General features: G+C 47.9%; 1 protein-coding gene across 1 annotated transcript in view; it reads left to right on the plus strand.

Annotated features, from left to right (window-relative positions):
• Nucleotides 1-1479: 1479 nt before the first annotated feature.
• The window catches only part of MIS18A (MIS18 kinetochore protein A), a gene marked incomplete at both ends in the record, with an annotated part of 43650 nt that continues 29327 nt past the window's right edge, over nt 1480-15802 (plus strand). The window contains 2 exons of the mRNA XM_082248853.1: nt 1480-1627; nt 12633-12699. Of these exons, the coding sequence (XP_082104979.1) occupies nt 1480-1627; nt 12633-12699 (215 nt within the window). The remainder of the gene's footprint in view (nt 1628-12632; nt 12700-15802) is intronic.

Below are 15802 nucleotides of genomic sequence, written 5' to 3' on the forward strand. Positions count from 1 at the left end.
TACGGCCTCCCAGAAGCAGGCTCCCCGCGCGCTCCCGCGAGTGCCCATCGGGGAAAATCTGTGTCGGCCGTGTCCCTTGGACACAGCCGATCACAGATCGTGGTGAATGGCCAATCACAGCGGCCATTCACCACGTGATCACACCGTCCAATGAGAGATGATCTCATATGTAAACATATGAGATCATCTCTCATCGCCGGCGCGCCTTCCTCACACGGATCCTGCAGTGTGAGGAAGGAGGGGGAGCCTCACAGCGCCGGGGACACACAGCAATGTAATCAGGGCACCGATCACCAGTGCCCTGATTACTAAAGGTAAATAAAACATACACACACTGCCCACAGTGCCCGCCATCAGTGCCCCCCATCAATGCCCACAATCAGTGCCCATAGTGCTGTCAGTCAGTGCCCATCAGTGCCTGCTCATCTAGGCACTGATGAGCACTGACTGGCAGCATTATGGGCACTGAGTGTGTTCACTGATGGTGCTGCCCATCAGTGCTCATCAGTGTCGCCCATCAGTGCTCATCAGTGCCACCCGTCAGTGTCCATCAGTGCCGCCTATCAGTGCCACCCGTCAGTGCCGCCTCTCAGTGCTCAGCAGTGCCACCTCTCAGTGCTCATCAGTGCCGCCTATCAGTGCTCATCAGTGCCGCCTATCAGTGCTCATCAGTGCCGCCTATCAGTGCCGCCTATCAGTGCGGCATATTAGTACCTCCTCATCAGTGCCCATAAGTGCAGCCTATCAGTGCCCATCAGTGCCGCCTCATCAGTGCACATCAGTGAAGGAGAAAAATTTATTTTCAAAATTTACTCGCAGAAAATAAGAAAAACTTTTTTTTTTTTCAAAATTTTCTGTCTTTTTTCTTTTTTTTTGTAAAAAATAAAAAACCCAGAGGTGATTACATACCACCAAAAAAAAGCTCTATTTGTGTGAAAAAAATGATAAAAATTTCATATGGGTACAGTGTAGCATGACCGCGCAATTGTCAGTCAAATTGTGAGAGCGCTGAAAGCTGAAAATTGGTCTGGATGGGAAGGGTGTTTAAGTGCACAGAAGGCAAGTAGTTAAAGGGATGAGGTGGCAACTCTACGCGCAATTGTCATTCAAAATGTACCAGGGCTGAAAACTGAAAATTGGCCTGGGCAGGAAAGTGCCCAATGAGAAAGGGGGTTAATGCACATCCCATGGTTTCTGTATTGGTGGTAGACAATGTAAAGACTGTGCAAGTACTGTAAAGCTCTCATTAAATGTGTTCATAAGACTTTTATGTACTTGTTATTGATTGGTTAATCGCCACAACCTGTCCAATCACACACTTTGTCCACACTGCTAACAACGATTGACGTCACCAGCTCTCCCTACAGGAAAGACAGGCGGTCACATGACACAAGAGCACGTTACTACCCAGAGCGATCACGTGACTGAGACATCACTCTTCCCGCGAAGTAAGAAGCCTGGCAGGTGATAGGTGTGAGGATGGAGCTGCCGTCGTTCTCTTTCGGTAACCTGAGAGAGTTGGCCCAGGACATCACCGTGTTCATGTGCGGGAAATGCCGGCGCCCACTTGGGGATTCCTCGGATTGGGACGGCCGTGTGTACCAGGATGAGGTGTTCTATCTGAAAGGTGGGGGAGGGTGTCTGTCTGTCTGTGTGTGGTGACATATGAGAGGCTTCACACTTCTATATGGCAGTCGTCTGTTTTAACCTCTTCCATACCGGGGCAAATCTTTTCACTTTCTGCACATTAGTTAAAGTCTGCAGATTTTTATTTCTTTTTTTCTAGAATTCTATAACCCCCCCCCCCAAAAAAAAAAAAAAAACTATGTTTTCCGAAAGCAGAGTCCGGAAAATAAAAAAGAGGCTGTTGTAAATTTATTTAATGTGGTATGTTATTAGTGTAGCAGTTGCAACTTTTCAGGAAAAAATACATTATGATGGATATTAGTGCAAACACAATATTATTCTCACTTTTTTTGGGGAAAATGTGTGTGTATATATAGATTGAGTTGTCGATTAACCAGTTCTGGACTGGAAGGATTTGCCCCCAAATGACCAGGCCATTTTTTTGCGATTTGGCACTGCGTTACTTTAAAGAGAAAGTAAAGCTTCCTCTGTAAAGTCTACCTATAGGTAAGCCTATGATGAGACTTACCTATAGGTACTGTAAATATCTCCTAAACATGCACCGTTTAGGAGATATTTACTTTGCATGCAGCCAGTGACATCACTGGCGCATGCGCTCTGAAGGAACGGCCACTGGTGCTGTTTGTTCAGAGCCCCGTGCCGTGACTGTCGGCTCCCGCGCACAGGAGTGACGTCACCGCGGCTACGGCCAATGAGATGGCCGGATGCCGCGATCTCGGAAGTCGGGCGACTGGACATGTCGCCCGTCATAGAGGTGAGCGGACGGCACGGCGGGGGCTCGTTCTAAGGTAAGTATTTCATAATGAGCTAGTATGCCATGCATACTAGCTCATTATGTGTTTCTCTTTCAGCTTGTAAAAAAAAAAAAAAATTTAACTGAGTTTACAACCTCTTTAATAAACAATTGCGTGGTCATGCGACACTGTAACAAAAAAAATGTATCTTCCCCCCCCCCCCCACACAAATAGAGCTTTCTTTTGGTGGTATTGATCGCCCTTTTTATTTTTTGCACTATAAACCAAAAAAGAGCGACAATTCTGGAAAAAAAAAAAAAACAATATTTTTCACTTTCTGCTATTTAACATTCTAAATTTTTTTTTTCTCTTACGTCCTCCGACAGTCGCCACCTCCTCTAAGTCATCACTATTGGGTATTGTCCACCTATCCGTAGGAATAGCTAGGCATATAGACTTAAGGCCCGTACACACGTACCGATCGTCGGCATACAAACGTCGGCGGACGAAAGATCTGCCGATTGTACGCTTGTTAGTATGGTGCCTCCGACAGCCGTCAGCGCACATTCTGCCGACAAGAGTCTGTCTTGCAAGCATTAAAATCTTTGTATGCCGACACCAGAGCGGCCGATTGTTCGCCAGTCAGTACAGAATTCGGACGACAGACCGCAGATTTGCAAGACTGGGCATGCTCAAAAAAGAAAAAACACAGGGAAAGTTAACCATTACATGACATCACTTCTGCAGTCGGCTGTAGTCGGCGGACAAAATTCTTGTGCTGTCTTTGCACTTTTTAACAGACACCGACAGCCCAGGAACAAAAGACGGCCGATCGTTCGCTGACGATCGGTACGTGTGTACGGGCCTTTAGTCAAAAGGCATTAGCATATACACACCCATGGGGGCTGTCCCATCTGGTCAATACCCCCCTGCATCACCACTCCCAACTCAGTTTTAGTTTGCCTAGCTTAGGAATAGTCAGGCTTACCTTGTGCTGGGGCTTCAGTCTCAGCCTTCCTAAATCTTTCATTTGATTTTTCTTTTAAATGTCAGTTTTTTTTTCTCTCACTTTACTAGCTGTTTATTTTACCAGCTCTAGTGTTAGTTTATTCTTCGTATGAAGATGGATCATGCGGTGCTGGGATTCGGACTGGCCGCCCTGGTTCTCCAGGGCACAGAGGGCCAGATGGACCCCAAGCCCGCCATCAAGCGTTCAGCTATGGTTCGCCCTGGCATTAAGAACGACCCATCCCTGTTCAATGCAGGGATGCAGCCGTGAGGTGGCTACCTCACAGGACTTGTCTGCGATGCTGCAGCGTCATGTCCCTGGCTCACGGCACTCCCTGTCAGATGAGGACAGAGGTTTATCCGTGCATAGAGGCTCCCCCACGCCATCGGGTACAGGTAAGTACTTTCTGTGTGGGGCCTCTGTCTGGGGTGACAGTCTGTGTTGCTGTGTGTCCCCATGTCTGTGCCTGTGTGACTCCCTGTGCGATCCCTGCGGGGTTCGCTGTGTGCACTGTATGTTTTGCCGGGGGTCCCTGTCCCAGTGTCACCTTAGGTGCATGTTTGGGGGTACAGACTTGTGTGTTGTGCGGCGACCGCTGCGGGGGAATAATCGCGCGGTCCGCCATGTTTTTTAATATGCACATGTGTATAGCCCCTCTGGGGCGAGTTTACAGCTCATTTTGGCGCCATCCGCCGCCATTTTGTGGGCGGTGGAACAATCGGTTCGGACGCATGTCGGCGGCCATCTTGGTGTAGCCTCCTATGCATCCCTATGGGGCAACCATTTTCCCTGGGGTCTGGCTTATAGCCAGCCCCCTCCAGCAGCATTTCCTCTTCCTCTCAGACAGCACAGGTAGCAACGATCTGCGGGCTCTGCAGTTTATCTGTCTTCTTCTGCATACTGCTTCTGGCTCAGTTTTCTTTCTCCTTTTGGGGGTCTTCATAGCTGTGACAGTACCGGTGGGCTGCGCACTCCGCAGCGCTATTTAAGGGGACAGTACATTACTTTTTTGCACTGTAGTTTTTTATTATCTTGAGCCATGGATTCTCAGGAAAGCAAGTTTCCTCCAGCTTTAGTGGGGGGCCCCAGTTCTCCTGTGGCCCCGCTGCGACCTGATCTGGCTGCTGTGGTTGCGACTTTAGTGGCAAATATGGAAATGCTGATGTCTGAACGGGCTGCGAGAAAACGGCCAAGGCTGTCTCTCTCTTCTGATTCAGATGGGGATATGGCTGCTGCTGCAAGCGTGCCCTTTTCAGGGTCTCGCTCATCCTTGGACCCCCCGGGGTCTGAGGGGGAGGCTGAGATGGAGGGGGTTGATACCTCCTCCCCAGGGTCACCTGAAGAATGGCGACCATGGATGAGTTGATTGTTTCTGTTAAGGAAACCTTACATTTAGAGGATGAGCCCTGTCCTCCGGGCGTTGTGTCCTCATTTGGGACGCACAGGACCCGCAAGTCCGCGCAGGTTTTTCCCTGCCCAGCGGAATTCCATTACACTGTTAATGAAATGTGGCGCACGCTGAAACGTCCATTCCTGGTACCTAGTTGGTTCAAATTGCTTTATCCTTTTGCGCCGGCTACGGAATCACGATGGTGTGTGCCTCCACAGGTAGAACAAGGCCGTGCTGAACAAGGCTACCTTGGTTCCTACTGAGATACCACGGTTTTTCGGGATCCCACGGACCGGCGGTTGGAGTCTCTAGCCCGCCATTCCTATAAGGTGGCGGGTTCGTTGCTCAAACCGGTTTTCGCGTCCGTTATGGTGGCTCAGGCGGTGGCTGATTGGATTAAGGTGCTTAGAAGCAACCTAGTGTCCGATGACGTGCCGCCTGCACGACTGGAAATGTTGGACCAGATCCATCAAGGAGTCATGTATCTGTGTGATGCAGCCCTGAATGAGGCCCCCTTGGTGGCTCGCCTCTCGAGTGTCGCGGTACTTAACCGGCGACTGATATGGCTGAAGAGCTGGTCGGCCGACCAGTCCTTGCGGAAAACTGTTGCTGATTTTCCCTATGCTGGCTCTCGCCTTTTTGGCGAGGCGTTGGATACCCTGGTGAAGGGCGTAACGGGGGGTAAGAGCACTATGCTACCCCAGAACCCGAAGAACAAGTCCTTCCGTGGCAAGCGGGGTTCTGCGCCTAGATCTACTCAGGGGTCCTTTCGTGCCTTTCGGAACCAATCCAAGGGCAAGCCCTTCAAGGCCCAGGGCAACCAGAAGAAGCCCTGGGCGGGTAAGCAGAAGACCGGCAATGCCGGTTCGGCGGGACAATCCACCTCTGCCTGAAGGGGAGCCCTCACCCATTTCTGGGGTGGGGGAACGTTTGCGCGGTTTCCTCCAACCTTGGCTGCTCCGGATTTTGGACAGGTGTGTCCAGGAAATCGTTCCATCAGGTTACAAGTTCGAATTCCTTTCCAGGCCGGCGGACAGATTCTTTCCCTCCAATCTCCAGCTGCTTCAGGGGCGTCTGCAGGACTTGCATCAAGCGGTGCAGGACATGCTTGCTCAGGGGGTGATTGTCCCGGTGCTTCATTGGGACAGGTTTCGGGGGTTTTATTCGAATCGGTTCACTGTGCCCAGGAAGGAGGGCAAAGTGCGTCCTATTCTGGACCTAAAAGCGCTGAACCGCTTTGTGCGTGTTCGGAAGTTTCGAATGGAGTCTCTCCGTTCGGTTGTGGCCTCCTTGAGTCCAGGAGAATTCCTGGCTTCGATAGATCTGAAGGATGCGTACCTGCTCATCCCCAATTTCGAGGGTCATCAGCGGTACCTTCGGTTCGCTATCGCGGAGGACCACTACCAGTTCTTGGCTTTACCGTTCGGTCTCGCTGCGGCACCCAGGGTATTTACCAAGGTGTTGGCACCGGTTCTGGGCCTGCTGCGGGCCCAGGGCATTGCGGTCCTGGGGTATCTGGACGATCTGCTTCTGAGATCGCGTGCCAGTCAGGACCTTGTGCGCGATCTGTCCATTACGGTACAGACGTTCCAGGAGTTCGGGTGGACCATCAACGTTCAAAAATCAGCGTTGTCTCCATCGCTTCGCCTTCCCTATCTGGGAATGGTTCTGGACTCTGCTCAGGCAAAGGTATTCTTGCCGGAGGACAAGCTCCGGACTTTGCGGGACGAACTCCGATCCCTCAGGGACAACCCGTCCTCGTCACTCAGGGCCTGCATGCGGGGCCTGTGTTTGATCGTGTCGGCCTTCGAGGCAATTCCCTTTGCCCAGTTCCACACACGGGCTCTCCAGACAGGGATCCTGGCCAGGTGGGACAGACTTCCTCAGTCCTTGGATCTGGAGGTCTCCTTGAGTCGCCGGACCAGATTGGCTCTTCTGTGGTGGATCCAGTCCCCGTCGGTGGTGGAAGGCAAGTCCTTCCGCCCGTTGGTGTGGACAGTGGTTACCACGGATGCCAGCCTGTCGGGCTGGGGTGGAGTCCTGGGCACCCTATCTGCCCAGGGCACTTGGTCGGAGGAGGAATCCTCCCTCCCGATAAATGTGCTGGAACTACGAGCGATAACTCTCTTCCAGTGGTCGGACCGTCTCCAGGGCCTGCATGTTCGCGTACAGACGGACAATGCTACCGCGGTGGCTTACATCAACCACCAGGGGGGCACCAGGAGTGCTCGAGCAGCCCGGGAGGTGACAGACATCCTGTCTTGGACCGAGACTCATGTCCCGGTGATCTTGGCAGTTCACATTCTGGGTGTGGAAAATTGGCAGGCCGACTATCTGAGCCGCCAGACCCTGGACCAGGGGGAATGGTCCCTACTAGGCCTGCACGATATTGGAAAAAAAATATATTGCGATATTTTTTTTTCAACGATATATATTTCGATATTGAAGGACCCGTCAATCCAGACTAAAAAGTCAACAATTACCTTACCATTGATATTAATAATTTCACAAATAAGCAAGCTTCATTTACAAGTGACAAAAAGGTCACTTAATATTTTATTCCAAAATTAGAACATTTCTTGTAAACTCAAAAGCAGAACACATTTTTAAATCAGCAGCTTTACACCAACCCCCCTGATTGGTTTACATTACAACAATATAACTTAACATATTTTTTATAAAACAACTTATAAGCATCGGAGCGGAGAAAAAAAACTGAACGGCCGTGTGAAAGAGGCCTAAACAAAAAAACAAAACTTCTAAACTGAGGTTTTTTTAGCATGATCATGAATAATCATGCATAGCTAGCTGCTTATGTATGCTTTGCTTACTCAAGGTTTTTAGCCAAGAACACAAGTCTATTAACCTTTGCAGGCTTGAGACAGGTTCGTTGGCAAGTGACGATGTTGCCACTAGTACTGAAAAGTCTCTCTGACGGCGAGCTTGTCGCAGGAATACACAGGTATTTGCGGGCAAGTCTGGCGAGACGAGGAAAGCTTATTTTGTGTACTTTCCACCATGCAAGTGGATCCTCTTCTTTGTCTATTGGAGGTGTTAGCGGGTAGGTGTTTAACTCTGCTTCCAAAGCATCCTTTAGGGTCAGAGAGGAATCACCCTTTGCTGCAGTTTCACTCTGTTTAAAGAAGCTTGCCAATGACTTCTTTGCTTTCTTTGCCTGGGGTTCACTGGTAACGTTGGGCATCACGTCAGTGCTGCAGCTTGCTTTCTCCTGGCATTCCATCATCTGTGATGCCACTCTGGCCTTAACTTGGGTCTTCTTGTCCGCACTGATAAAGTCCATCTTGAACCGGGGGTCCAAAAAAGATGCCATATCTAGCAGCTTCTGAGTATCCTCATCTTCGTATTTCTCGTTGAGGTAGTCCAGCATCATCTTCTTTATGTTCTTGGTCAGGTCTGTGTCTTCCTCTCGCATTTCCAGTAGTGAAGTGTTGAAGAGCTGAAGAACTGGCTTTACAATGGAGACACTTACATATTCATCCCCTGAAAGTGCATCAGTGAAATCCAGCATTGGGCCCAGTGACTTGCTTACAGATTCCAGGACATCTATATCTTGCCAGGTTGGAATTGGATGCCGCAGCTTCTTGTCTGCAGACAGGACCTGAGTTAAAGCCGGCTGCTGCTCTAATATCCTGCTGATCATCATCTGTCTGGAACCCCATCTTGTTTGGCATTCTGAGATGAGGCAATGTGATGGAAGATTGAGTTCCTTCTGGACTTTTGCCAGGGCATCGCTGGCCTTCCAGCTGTGAGAGAAGTGGCTCACCAGCTTCTTGCAGCACGATCAATGCGACCATCTTTTTTCACTGCATTTTCTAAGTGGAGAAAACAAACAAAACATGTGAACTTTAATTATTGAAGGCATGCAACATGCAACAAATTCATTTTTCAAGTTTTGTCAGGTTCAGGACAGGTTATTAAAGTGGAGTTCCACCCTAAAAAAAATTATTTTTCTATCCGCTTGCTTGTTTTTACCTGCAAAAGAATTGGATAATTCAATTTTTTTTTCACTTACCTTGTTTTTAAAGAAAATACTGTATACTTACCTTACTTCCTCTTCCTCCCTCTGCGAGAACTTCCGCCGCCGTGACTTCCTGCTTCCTGGGAGCTGAACGTCATCACTCCCAGGAGTCAATCAACGCGCCTGCACCGGCCCTGATGTCAGTTCTGGTGCAGGAGCTAGGAGCCGGTAGAATAACTGCCGATAGAGGACTAGGAGCCGGTAGAATAACACACAGCCGCATACAGTGAGTGACTCACTCCACTTCCTGCAGCCCACACGTTGTCTCCGGCTCCGCCCCCAGCTAGTTCTCAATGGATGAATTTCTCAATGGAGCAGCGAACCAACCAATCACGCCGTAAGTAGCGGCACAGCGAACCAATCAAGCGTGCAGGCACACCTGATTGGTTAGCTGTGCAGGTGTTCAAGGCGTGATTGGTTGGTTCGCTGCTCCATTGAGAAATTAATCTATTGAGAACTAGCTGGGGGCGGAGCCGGAGACAACGTGTGGGCTGCAGGAAGTTTAGTGAGTCACTCACTGTATGCGGCTGTGTGTTCTTCTACTGTTCAAGGCGCGCTGCTCACCGATGTGTCGGCTGCTACAAGAATAACTGTGAGTCCTCCCCCGCAATCACTGCGAGTCCTCCCCCCGCCGAGTCCCGACTTCCTGCCTATGCTAATATCGTGTCCTCGGCGATATGAATATCGCCCACGGACACAGAACGATAGTCTATCATATCGACTATCGTTCAGCCCTAGTCCCTACACCCGGAGGTCTTTCGGATGCTGTGTGCGAAGTGGGGATCCCCAGACGTGGATCTGTTCGCATCTCGGCTAAATCGAAAGGTGGAAAGGTTCGTGGCAAGAACGCGCGATCCGTTGGCGGACGCCTCGGATGCGTTGGTGGCCCCTTGGCATCAGTATTGTCTGATGTACGCCTTTCCTCCGATTCAGTTACTATCCTGGTTCCTACGCAGATTGGTCTCGGAACCGCACATGGGGATTCTGGTGGCGCCGGACTGGCCTCGCCGGTCTTTGTACGCCGACGTTGTTCACCTGGCAGTGGCGCCTCCGTGGTGTCTGCCTCTGCGGGAAGATCTCCTGTCTCAAGGTCCGATCTTCCATCCTGCTTTACAGTCGCTGGCTTTAACGGCCTGGCTGTTGAGACCCAGGTCTTGAAGGGCAAGGGTCTATCTTCTGAGGTTATCCCTACCCTGATCAAGCCTAGGAAATCTTCCTCTGGTAAGATCTATTACCGTACCTGGAAAGCCTATTTCAGCTGGTGTGAGTCCAGGGGGTTCTCCCCTCATTCTTGGTGTCAAGAATCTTGGCTTTCCTCCAGTCTGGAGTGGATCAGCGCCTGGCGCTGGCCACTATAAACGGCCAGGTGTCAGCACTGGCGGTCCTTTTCCAACGCCCTGTGGCGTCTCATTCCTTGGTGCGCACATTCATTCAAGGTGTGCGACATTTGGCTCCTCCTAGGAAGGAGCCTTTACCTCCATTGGACTTGAACTTGGTCCTGTCCGCATTGCAGCGTGCTCCTTTTGAAAATATCAGGGAGATTTAGTTGCCTCTGCTGTCAAACGGTTGCCTTTCTTGTGGCGATCACTTCGGCTCGCAGAGTGTCGGAGCTGGCGGCGTTGTCTTGCCGCTCCCCTTACTTGATAATTCACAAGGATAAGGTGGTGTTGAGAACACCCCCGTCCTTTCTTCCCAAGGTGATCACTGATTTCCACCTTAATGAGGAAATTGTCTTGCCTTCGCTTTGTACAAAGCCTAAGCATCCTAAGGAGATTGCTTTGCACTCCTTGGATCTTGTCAGGGTGATCAGGGTTTACCTGTCGTCTACGGAATCCTTTCGGAAGGCGGACTCTTTGTCCTTCCTGAGGGACCTCGGAAGGGCATGGCTGCATCGGCAGCGACTATTGCCAAGTGGATCAGACAGACCATTGAGCAGGCCTATGCCTTGAAGGAACGGGTTCCGCCCTTCCCTGTTAAGGCGCATTCTACCAGGTCTTTGAGTACTTCCTGGGCCTGTTGGCATCGGGCCTTGGTGACCCAGGTGTGCAAGGCGGCGACTTGGTCGTCGGTGCACACATTTTCCAAGTTCTACAAAGTAGACGTTCTGGCATCAGCTGATGCTTCTTTTGGCCGCAAAGTTCTCAGTGCGGCAGTGCCATGATGGACCCTTGAATTTTTCTCTGGGTCCCTGGCTGTTGGCATTTGCTTTCCTGGGCTGTTGCTCCTGTTGAGCATTGTTTTTTTTCTGTTGCCCAGTTGGTTCTTACGGTGCATGTAAGATTCCTTTCTCTGATGTGGGTACTGCGTTGCCTTTTCTACGGTTGCGTCTCCCACCCCTTATGTTTATACTGCTTTGGGACATCCCAATAGTGATGACTTGGAGGAGGCGGCGACTGTCGGAGGACTCAGGGAAAGGAATTTTACAGGTAAGATTTTACAAAAATTCAGTTTTTTCACTTTCTGCTATATATTCCCAATAAAAAAAAAAAATGTAAAGGTCAATTTTTTTTTTTTCATCGTTTTTAGGCCAATTTTGTACTCTGCTACATATTTTTCTTAAAAAAATCCCAATAAGCGTATTTTGATTGGTTTGTGCAAAAGTTATCATGTGTACAAACTAGGGGAAAGATTTTTATTTATTTTTTTAAACTAATAATGGCGACGATTAGCTCTGTGCGAGGGATGGGCTTGTGGAATCAACACAGAGACCTGTGATCCTAAATAGGAGGATCACCGGCACTTTGTGCTAATTCCTGAGAGAACGGTCTGCTGTACTTACAGAAGCAGACCACTGTTCTCTCTCCACAGGGAGTGATCGTGGGTACCCGGAGGCAATCGTGGCTGCTGGCCCCATGAATCCACTTCTCCGCTGGCTAAAGAGGGTGCGTGATTCGCGCAGCCGAGTCAGCCTGCCACATTCTATTTGTAGCGGGTGGTCAGCAAGCTGTTAAACTAGTGCAGTGCTGAATAGTAAAAAATGGCCAGGTCATAAAGGGGGTCAAATCTTCTGCAGCTGAAGTGGTTGAAATTACACATGCTTGTAGAATCACAAAAATATTATGGGCCCCCAAATTTACAATAGATAATAGTTTAAATAGGAAGTGCAGGATTTCAAAATCAATCATACTTGCCTAGGTGGCTGCCGCATCAGTCTCGGCCTGCTACGAAGGCCCCTTCCACACGTGCGACCTAAATGTCACACAATTTTGCCACGAATTTGATTGGACTTGAAGCGATCCCTGTGTAATCTTGAGATCAATGGATCTCAAAATGCATCAAAGTCAGACCAAAGTTGTGCAGGGACTTTGAAGTCGCACAGATATGAACAGTACTCATTGGAAATCATGGCGTATGACTTGTCATGCGCCTTTGCAGTCCCAAGTCGCAGGACAAGTCGCACAAGTGTGAAAGGGGCCTGTTACTGAGAATGGCAATAAGACCGCTGATCGCTCGGTTCATGGGTATGCTCTGAGAATAGAGTGGTGACTGCCAGTCTCCTGCTCTTGTCTGGAGAACACTCCACATAGCTAGAAGAAAGCTAAGCTTGGTCAGTTCCTGTAACACTATGCTATATCACACAGTCCCTCTCCTACTACAGTCATGTGTTCCTCCTTGAAGCACAATGTTGAAAACTAAGGACTATATACTAAGATCAGTAAATCATTCAAAAATCAGGCAGGGTCCTGCCAGGTAGACCAGGGAATGAGGGGTTATAAATAGTAGATATATACATGTGACTATATTGTCATTCAAAATCGCAGCATATGATGTTATCTGAAGTACTTATTTTGTCTTAATATTTTCTTTCTGCAGCTGTTTCAGAAAATGTTGTCTTTGATAACGAGCCAGTCCTATCCAGTTTTCCCAATGAAACAGGCTGGTAAGTGTGTCTAACACCTATGAGGAGTTGCAATTGAAACTGTATTTGTTAAACTGCAGTTTGCGTATAGTATACTCGTCTTGTGTATTAGAATATATTCTCAGAGTAGGACTGGCTACCACATCTCAGAAGCTGATATTGAAAAGTTACAAAGAGCGTAAAATGTTTTAACTAGCAAAATCCATAGATCAACTTTATGCGTTAATGGGCTTTTATTTCAGAGCCCATAGCTACCAGCCAGAGTCTTATCTTGTACAGGTCTAACATTTTAAAGCATGAGGTCTGATTCCTAGTTTCTGCATTCGGAAAGGCTGTGCTTTGCCTATGTTGTGGGAAGTGTAAGAGCCGGTTCACACTACTCCGACTTGGGACACGACTTGTGTGCCCTCAAGTCGCCCCAAGTCTCTTGTCATCACAAATTCCATGTTAATGAATGAGAGCCGACTTAAAGCGGTAGTATCCCGCTTTTTGACACTTTTACCTACAGGTAAGCCTATAATAAGGCTTACCTGTAGGTACAAATAATATCTCCTAAAGCGGCGCATGCGCTCTGAAGGTCCGGGGGACCTTCAATTAAGTTGCCGGGAGCTTGCCGGAAAAATCACTCCCGCGCGCATGCCGAACCCGGAAGAGACGACGAGGGACCATGGCAGCGCCCGCAGCGATGTCCGGGGGTCCGTGTCGGGGCTTCGTTTTAAGGTAAGTTACACATAATTGGCTAGTATGCGATGCATACTAGCTCATTATGCCTTTGTCTTGCAGGTTTTTTTTTTTTTTATTTTTTTTTTTTATAGAGTTTACAACCGCTTTAATATGCATTACTGAAGTCGCTCCGACTTCAGAAAAGGTTCCTGTACTACTTCAAGGCGACCTCTATCTGACTTGTGCACATAGACTTCAATGGGAGTTGCCTCTAAGTCTGATCCTTATCTATTTTCAAGGGACTTGTTATCAGACTTTCCAGGAAGAAAAAGATTAGCCAGGCATTACCCACAGACAAAGTCGCCTATCATTTAAGTCTCTTCCAAGTCATGCTAAAAAGTCACTCCTTCATGGGGCGACTTTCTGGTCGCGGTAGTGTGAACCGGCTCTAACAGGTTTATTTAAATATACAGTGCCTTGCGAATGTATTCGGCCCCCTTGAACTTTTTGACCTTTTGCCACATTTCAGGCTTCAAACATAAAGATATAAAACTGTAATTTTTTGTGAAGAATCAACAAGCGGGACACAATCATGAAGTGGAACGAAATTTATTGGATATTTCAAACTTTTTTAACAAGTAAAAAAATGAAAAATTGGGCTTGCAAAATTATTCAGCCCCCTTAAGTTAATACTTTGTAGCGCCACCTTTTGCTGCGATTACAGCTGTAAGTCACTTGGGGTATGTCTCTATCAGTTTTGTACATCGAGAGACTGAAATTTTTGCCCATTCCTCCTTGCAAAACAGCTCGAGCTCAGTGAGGTTGGAAGGAGAGCGTTTGTGAACATCTGTTTTCAGTTCTTTCCACAGATTCTCGATTGGTTTCAGGTCTGGACTTTGACTTGGCCATTCTAACACCTGGATATGTTTATTTGTGATCCATTCCATTGTAGATTTTGCTTTATGTTTTGGATCATTGTCTTGTTGGAAGACAAATCTCCGTCCCAGTCTCAGGTCTTTTGCAGACTCCATCAGGTTTTCTTCCAGAATGGTCCTGTATTTGGCTCCATCCATCTTCCCATCAATTTTAACCATCTTCCCTGTCCCTGCTGAAGAAAAGCAGGCCCAAACCATGATGCTGCAACCACCATGTTTGACAGTGGGGATGGTGTGTTCAGGGTGATGCTTTTACGCCAAACATAACGTTTTGCATTGTTGCCAAAAAGTTTGATTTTGGTTTCATCTGACCAGAGCACCTTCTTCCACATGTTTGGTGTGTCTCCCAGGTGGCTTGTGGCAAACTTTAAACGACACTTTTTTTATGGATATCTTTAAAAAATAGCTTTCTTCTTGCCACTTTTCCATAAAGGCCAGATTTGTGCAGTATACGACTGATTGTTGTCCTATGGACAGAGTCTCCCACCTCAGCTGTAGATCACTGCAGTTCTTCCAGAGTGATCATGGGCCTCTTGGCTGCATCTCTGATCAGTCTTCTCCTTTTATGAGCTGAAAGTTTAGAGGGACGGCCAGCTCTTTGTAGATTTGCAGTGGTCTGATACTCCTTCCATTTCAATATTATCGCTTGCACAGTGCTCCTTGGGATGTTTAAAGCTTGGGAAATCTTTTTGTATCCAAATCCGGCTTTAAACTTTTCCACAACAGTATCTCGGACCTGCCTGGTGTGTTCCTTGTTCTTCATGATGCTATCTGCGCTTTAAACGGACCTCTGAGACTATCACAGTGCAGGTGCATTTATACGGAGACTTGATTACACACAGGTGGATTCTATTTATCATTATGTCAACATTGGATCATTCGGAGATCCTCACTGAACTTCTGGAGAGAGTTTGCTGCACTGAAAGTAAAGGGGCTGAATAATTTTGCACGCCCAATTTTTCAGTTTTTTATTTGTTAACAAAGTTTGAAATATCCAATACATTTGGTTCCACTTCATGATTGTGTCCCACTTGTTGATTCTTCACAAAGAATTACAGTTTTATATCTTTATGTTTGAAGCCTGAAATGTGGCAAAAGGTCAAAGTTCAAGGGGGCCGAATACTTTCGCAAGGCCCTGTAGCTACACTTGTTGAACAAACTCATATACCGTCACTTCACCACCTGCTTAGGAGTATAGGGAAAGCATTTGGCTCGCTGCCCTTCTCCCACTGCTGGTGTTTGTTTTTCTGATGTCATGTGGGGGCAGGAGAGTACCAAGTTGTTCTCGGTAAGCTGCTCCATAGTTTGTTTACATTAAAAAAAATTCCTTCCTTCATCTCCCAAGAGCCAATCAAAATTCTTGGATCAATGTTATCTAATCAATATTAGTGTCCAGTTACAATGTGTGCATATAGGAAGGAATCTAGGCATTTTTTTTATTTTTTTTTTGTTTAGAGCCAGAACCAGCTCTTGAGGGTTGTCTTTTCCCCATTTTCACGGGTTTACTGTGAAGAAACCTTTCCGTT

The sequence above is a fragment of the Pelophylax lessonae genome (genome assembly GCF_965119305.1).
Source record: "Pelophylax lessonae genome assembly, chromosome: 3".
Lineage (NCBI taxonomy): Eukaryota > Metazoa > Chordata > Amphibia > Anura > Ranidae > Pelophylax > Pelophylax lessonae.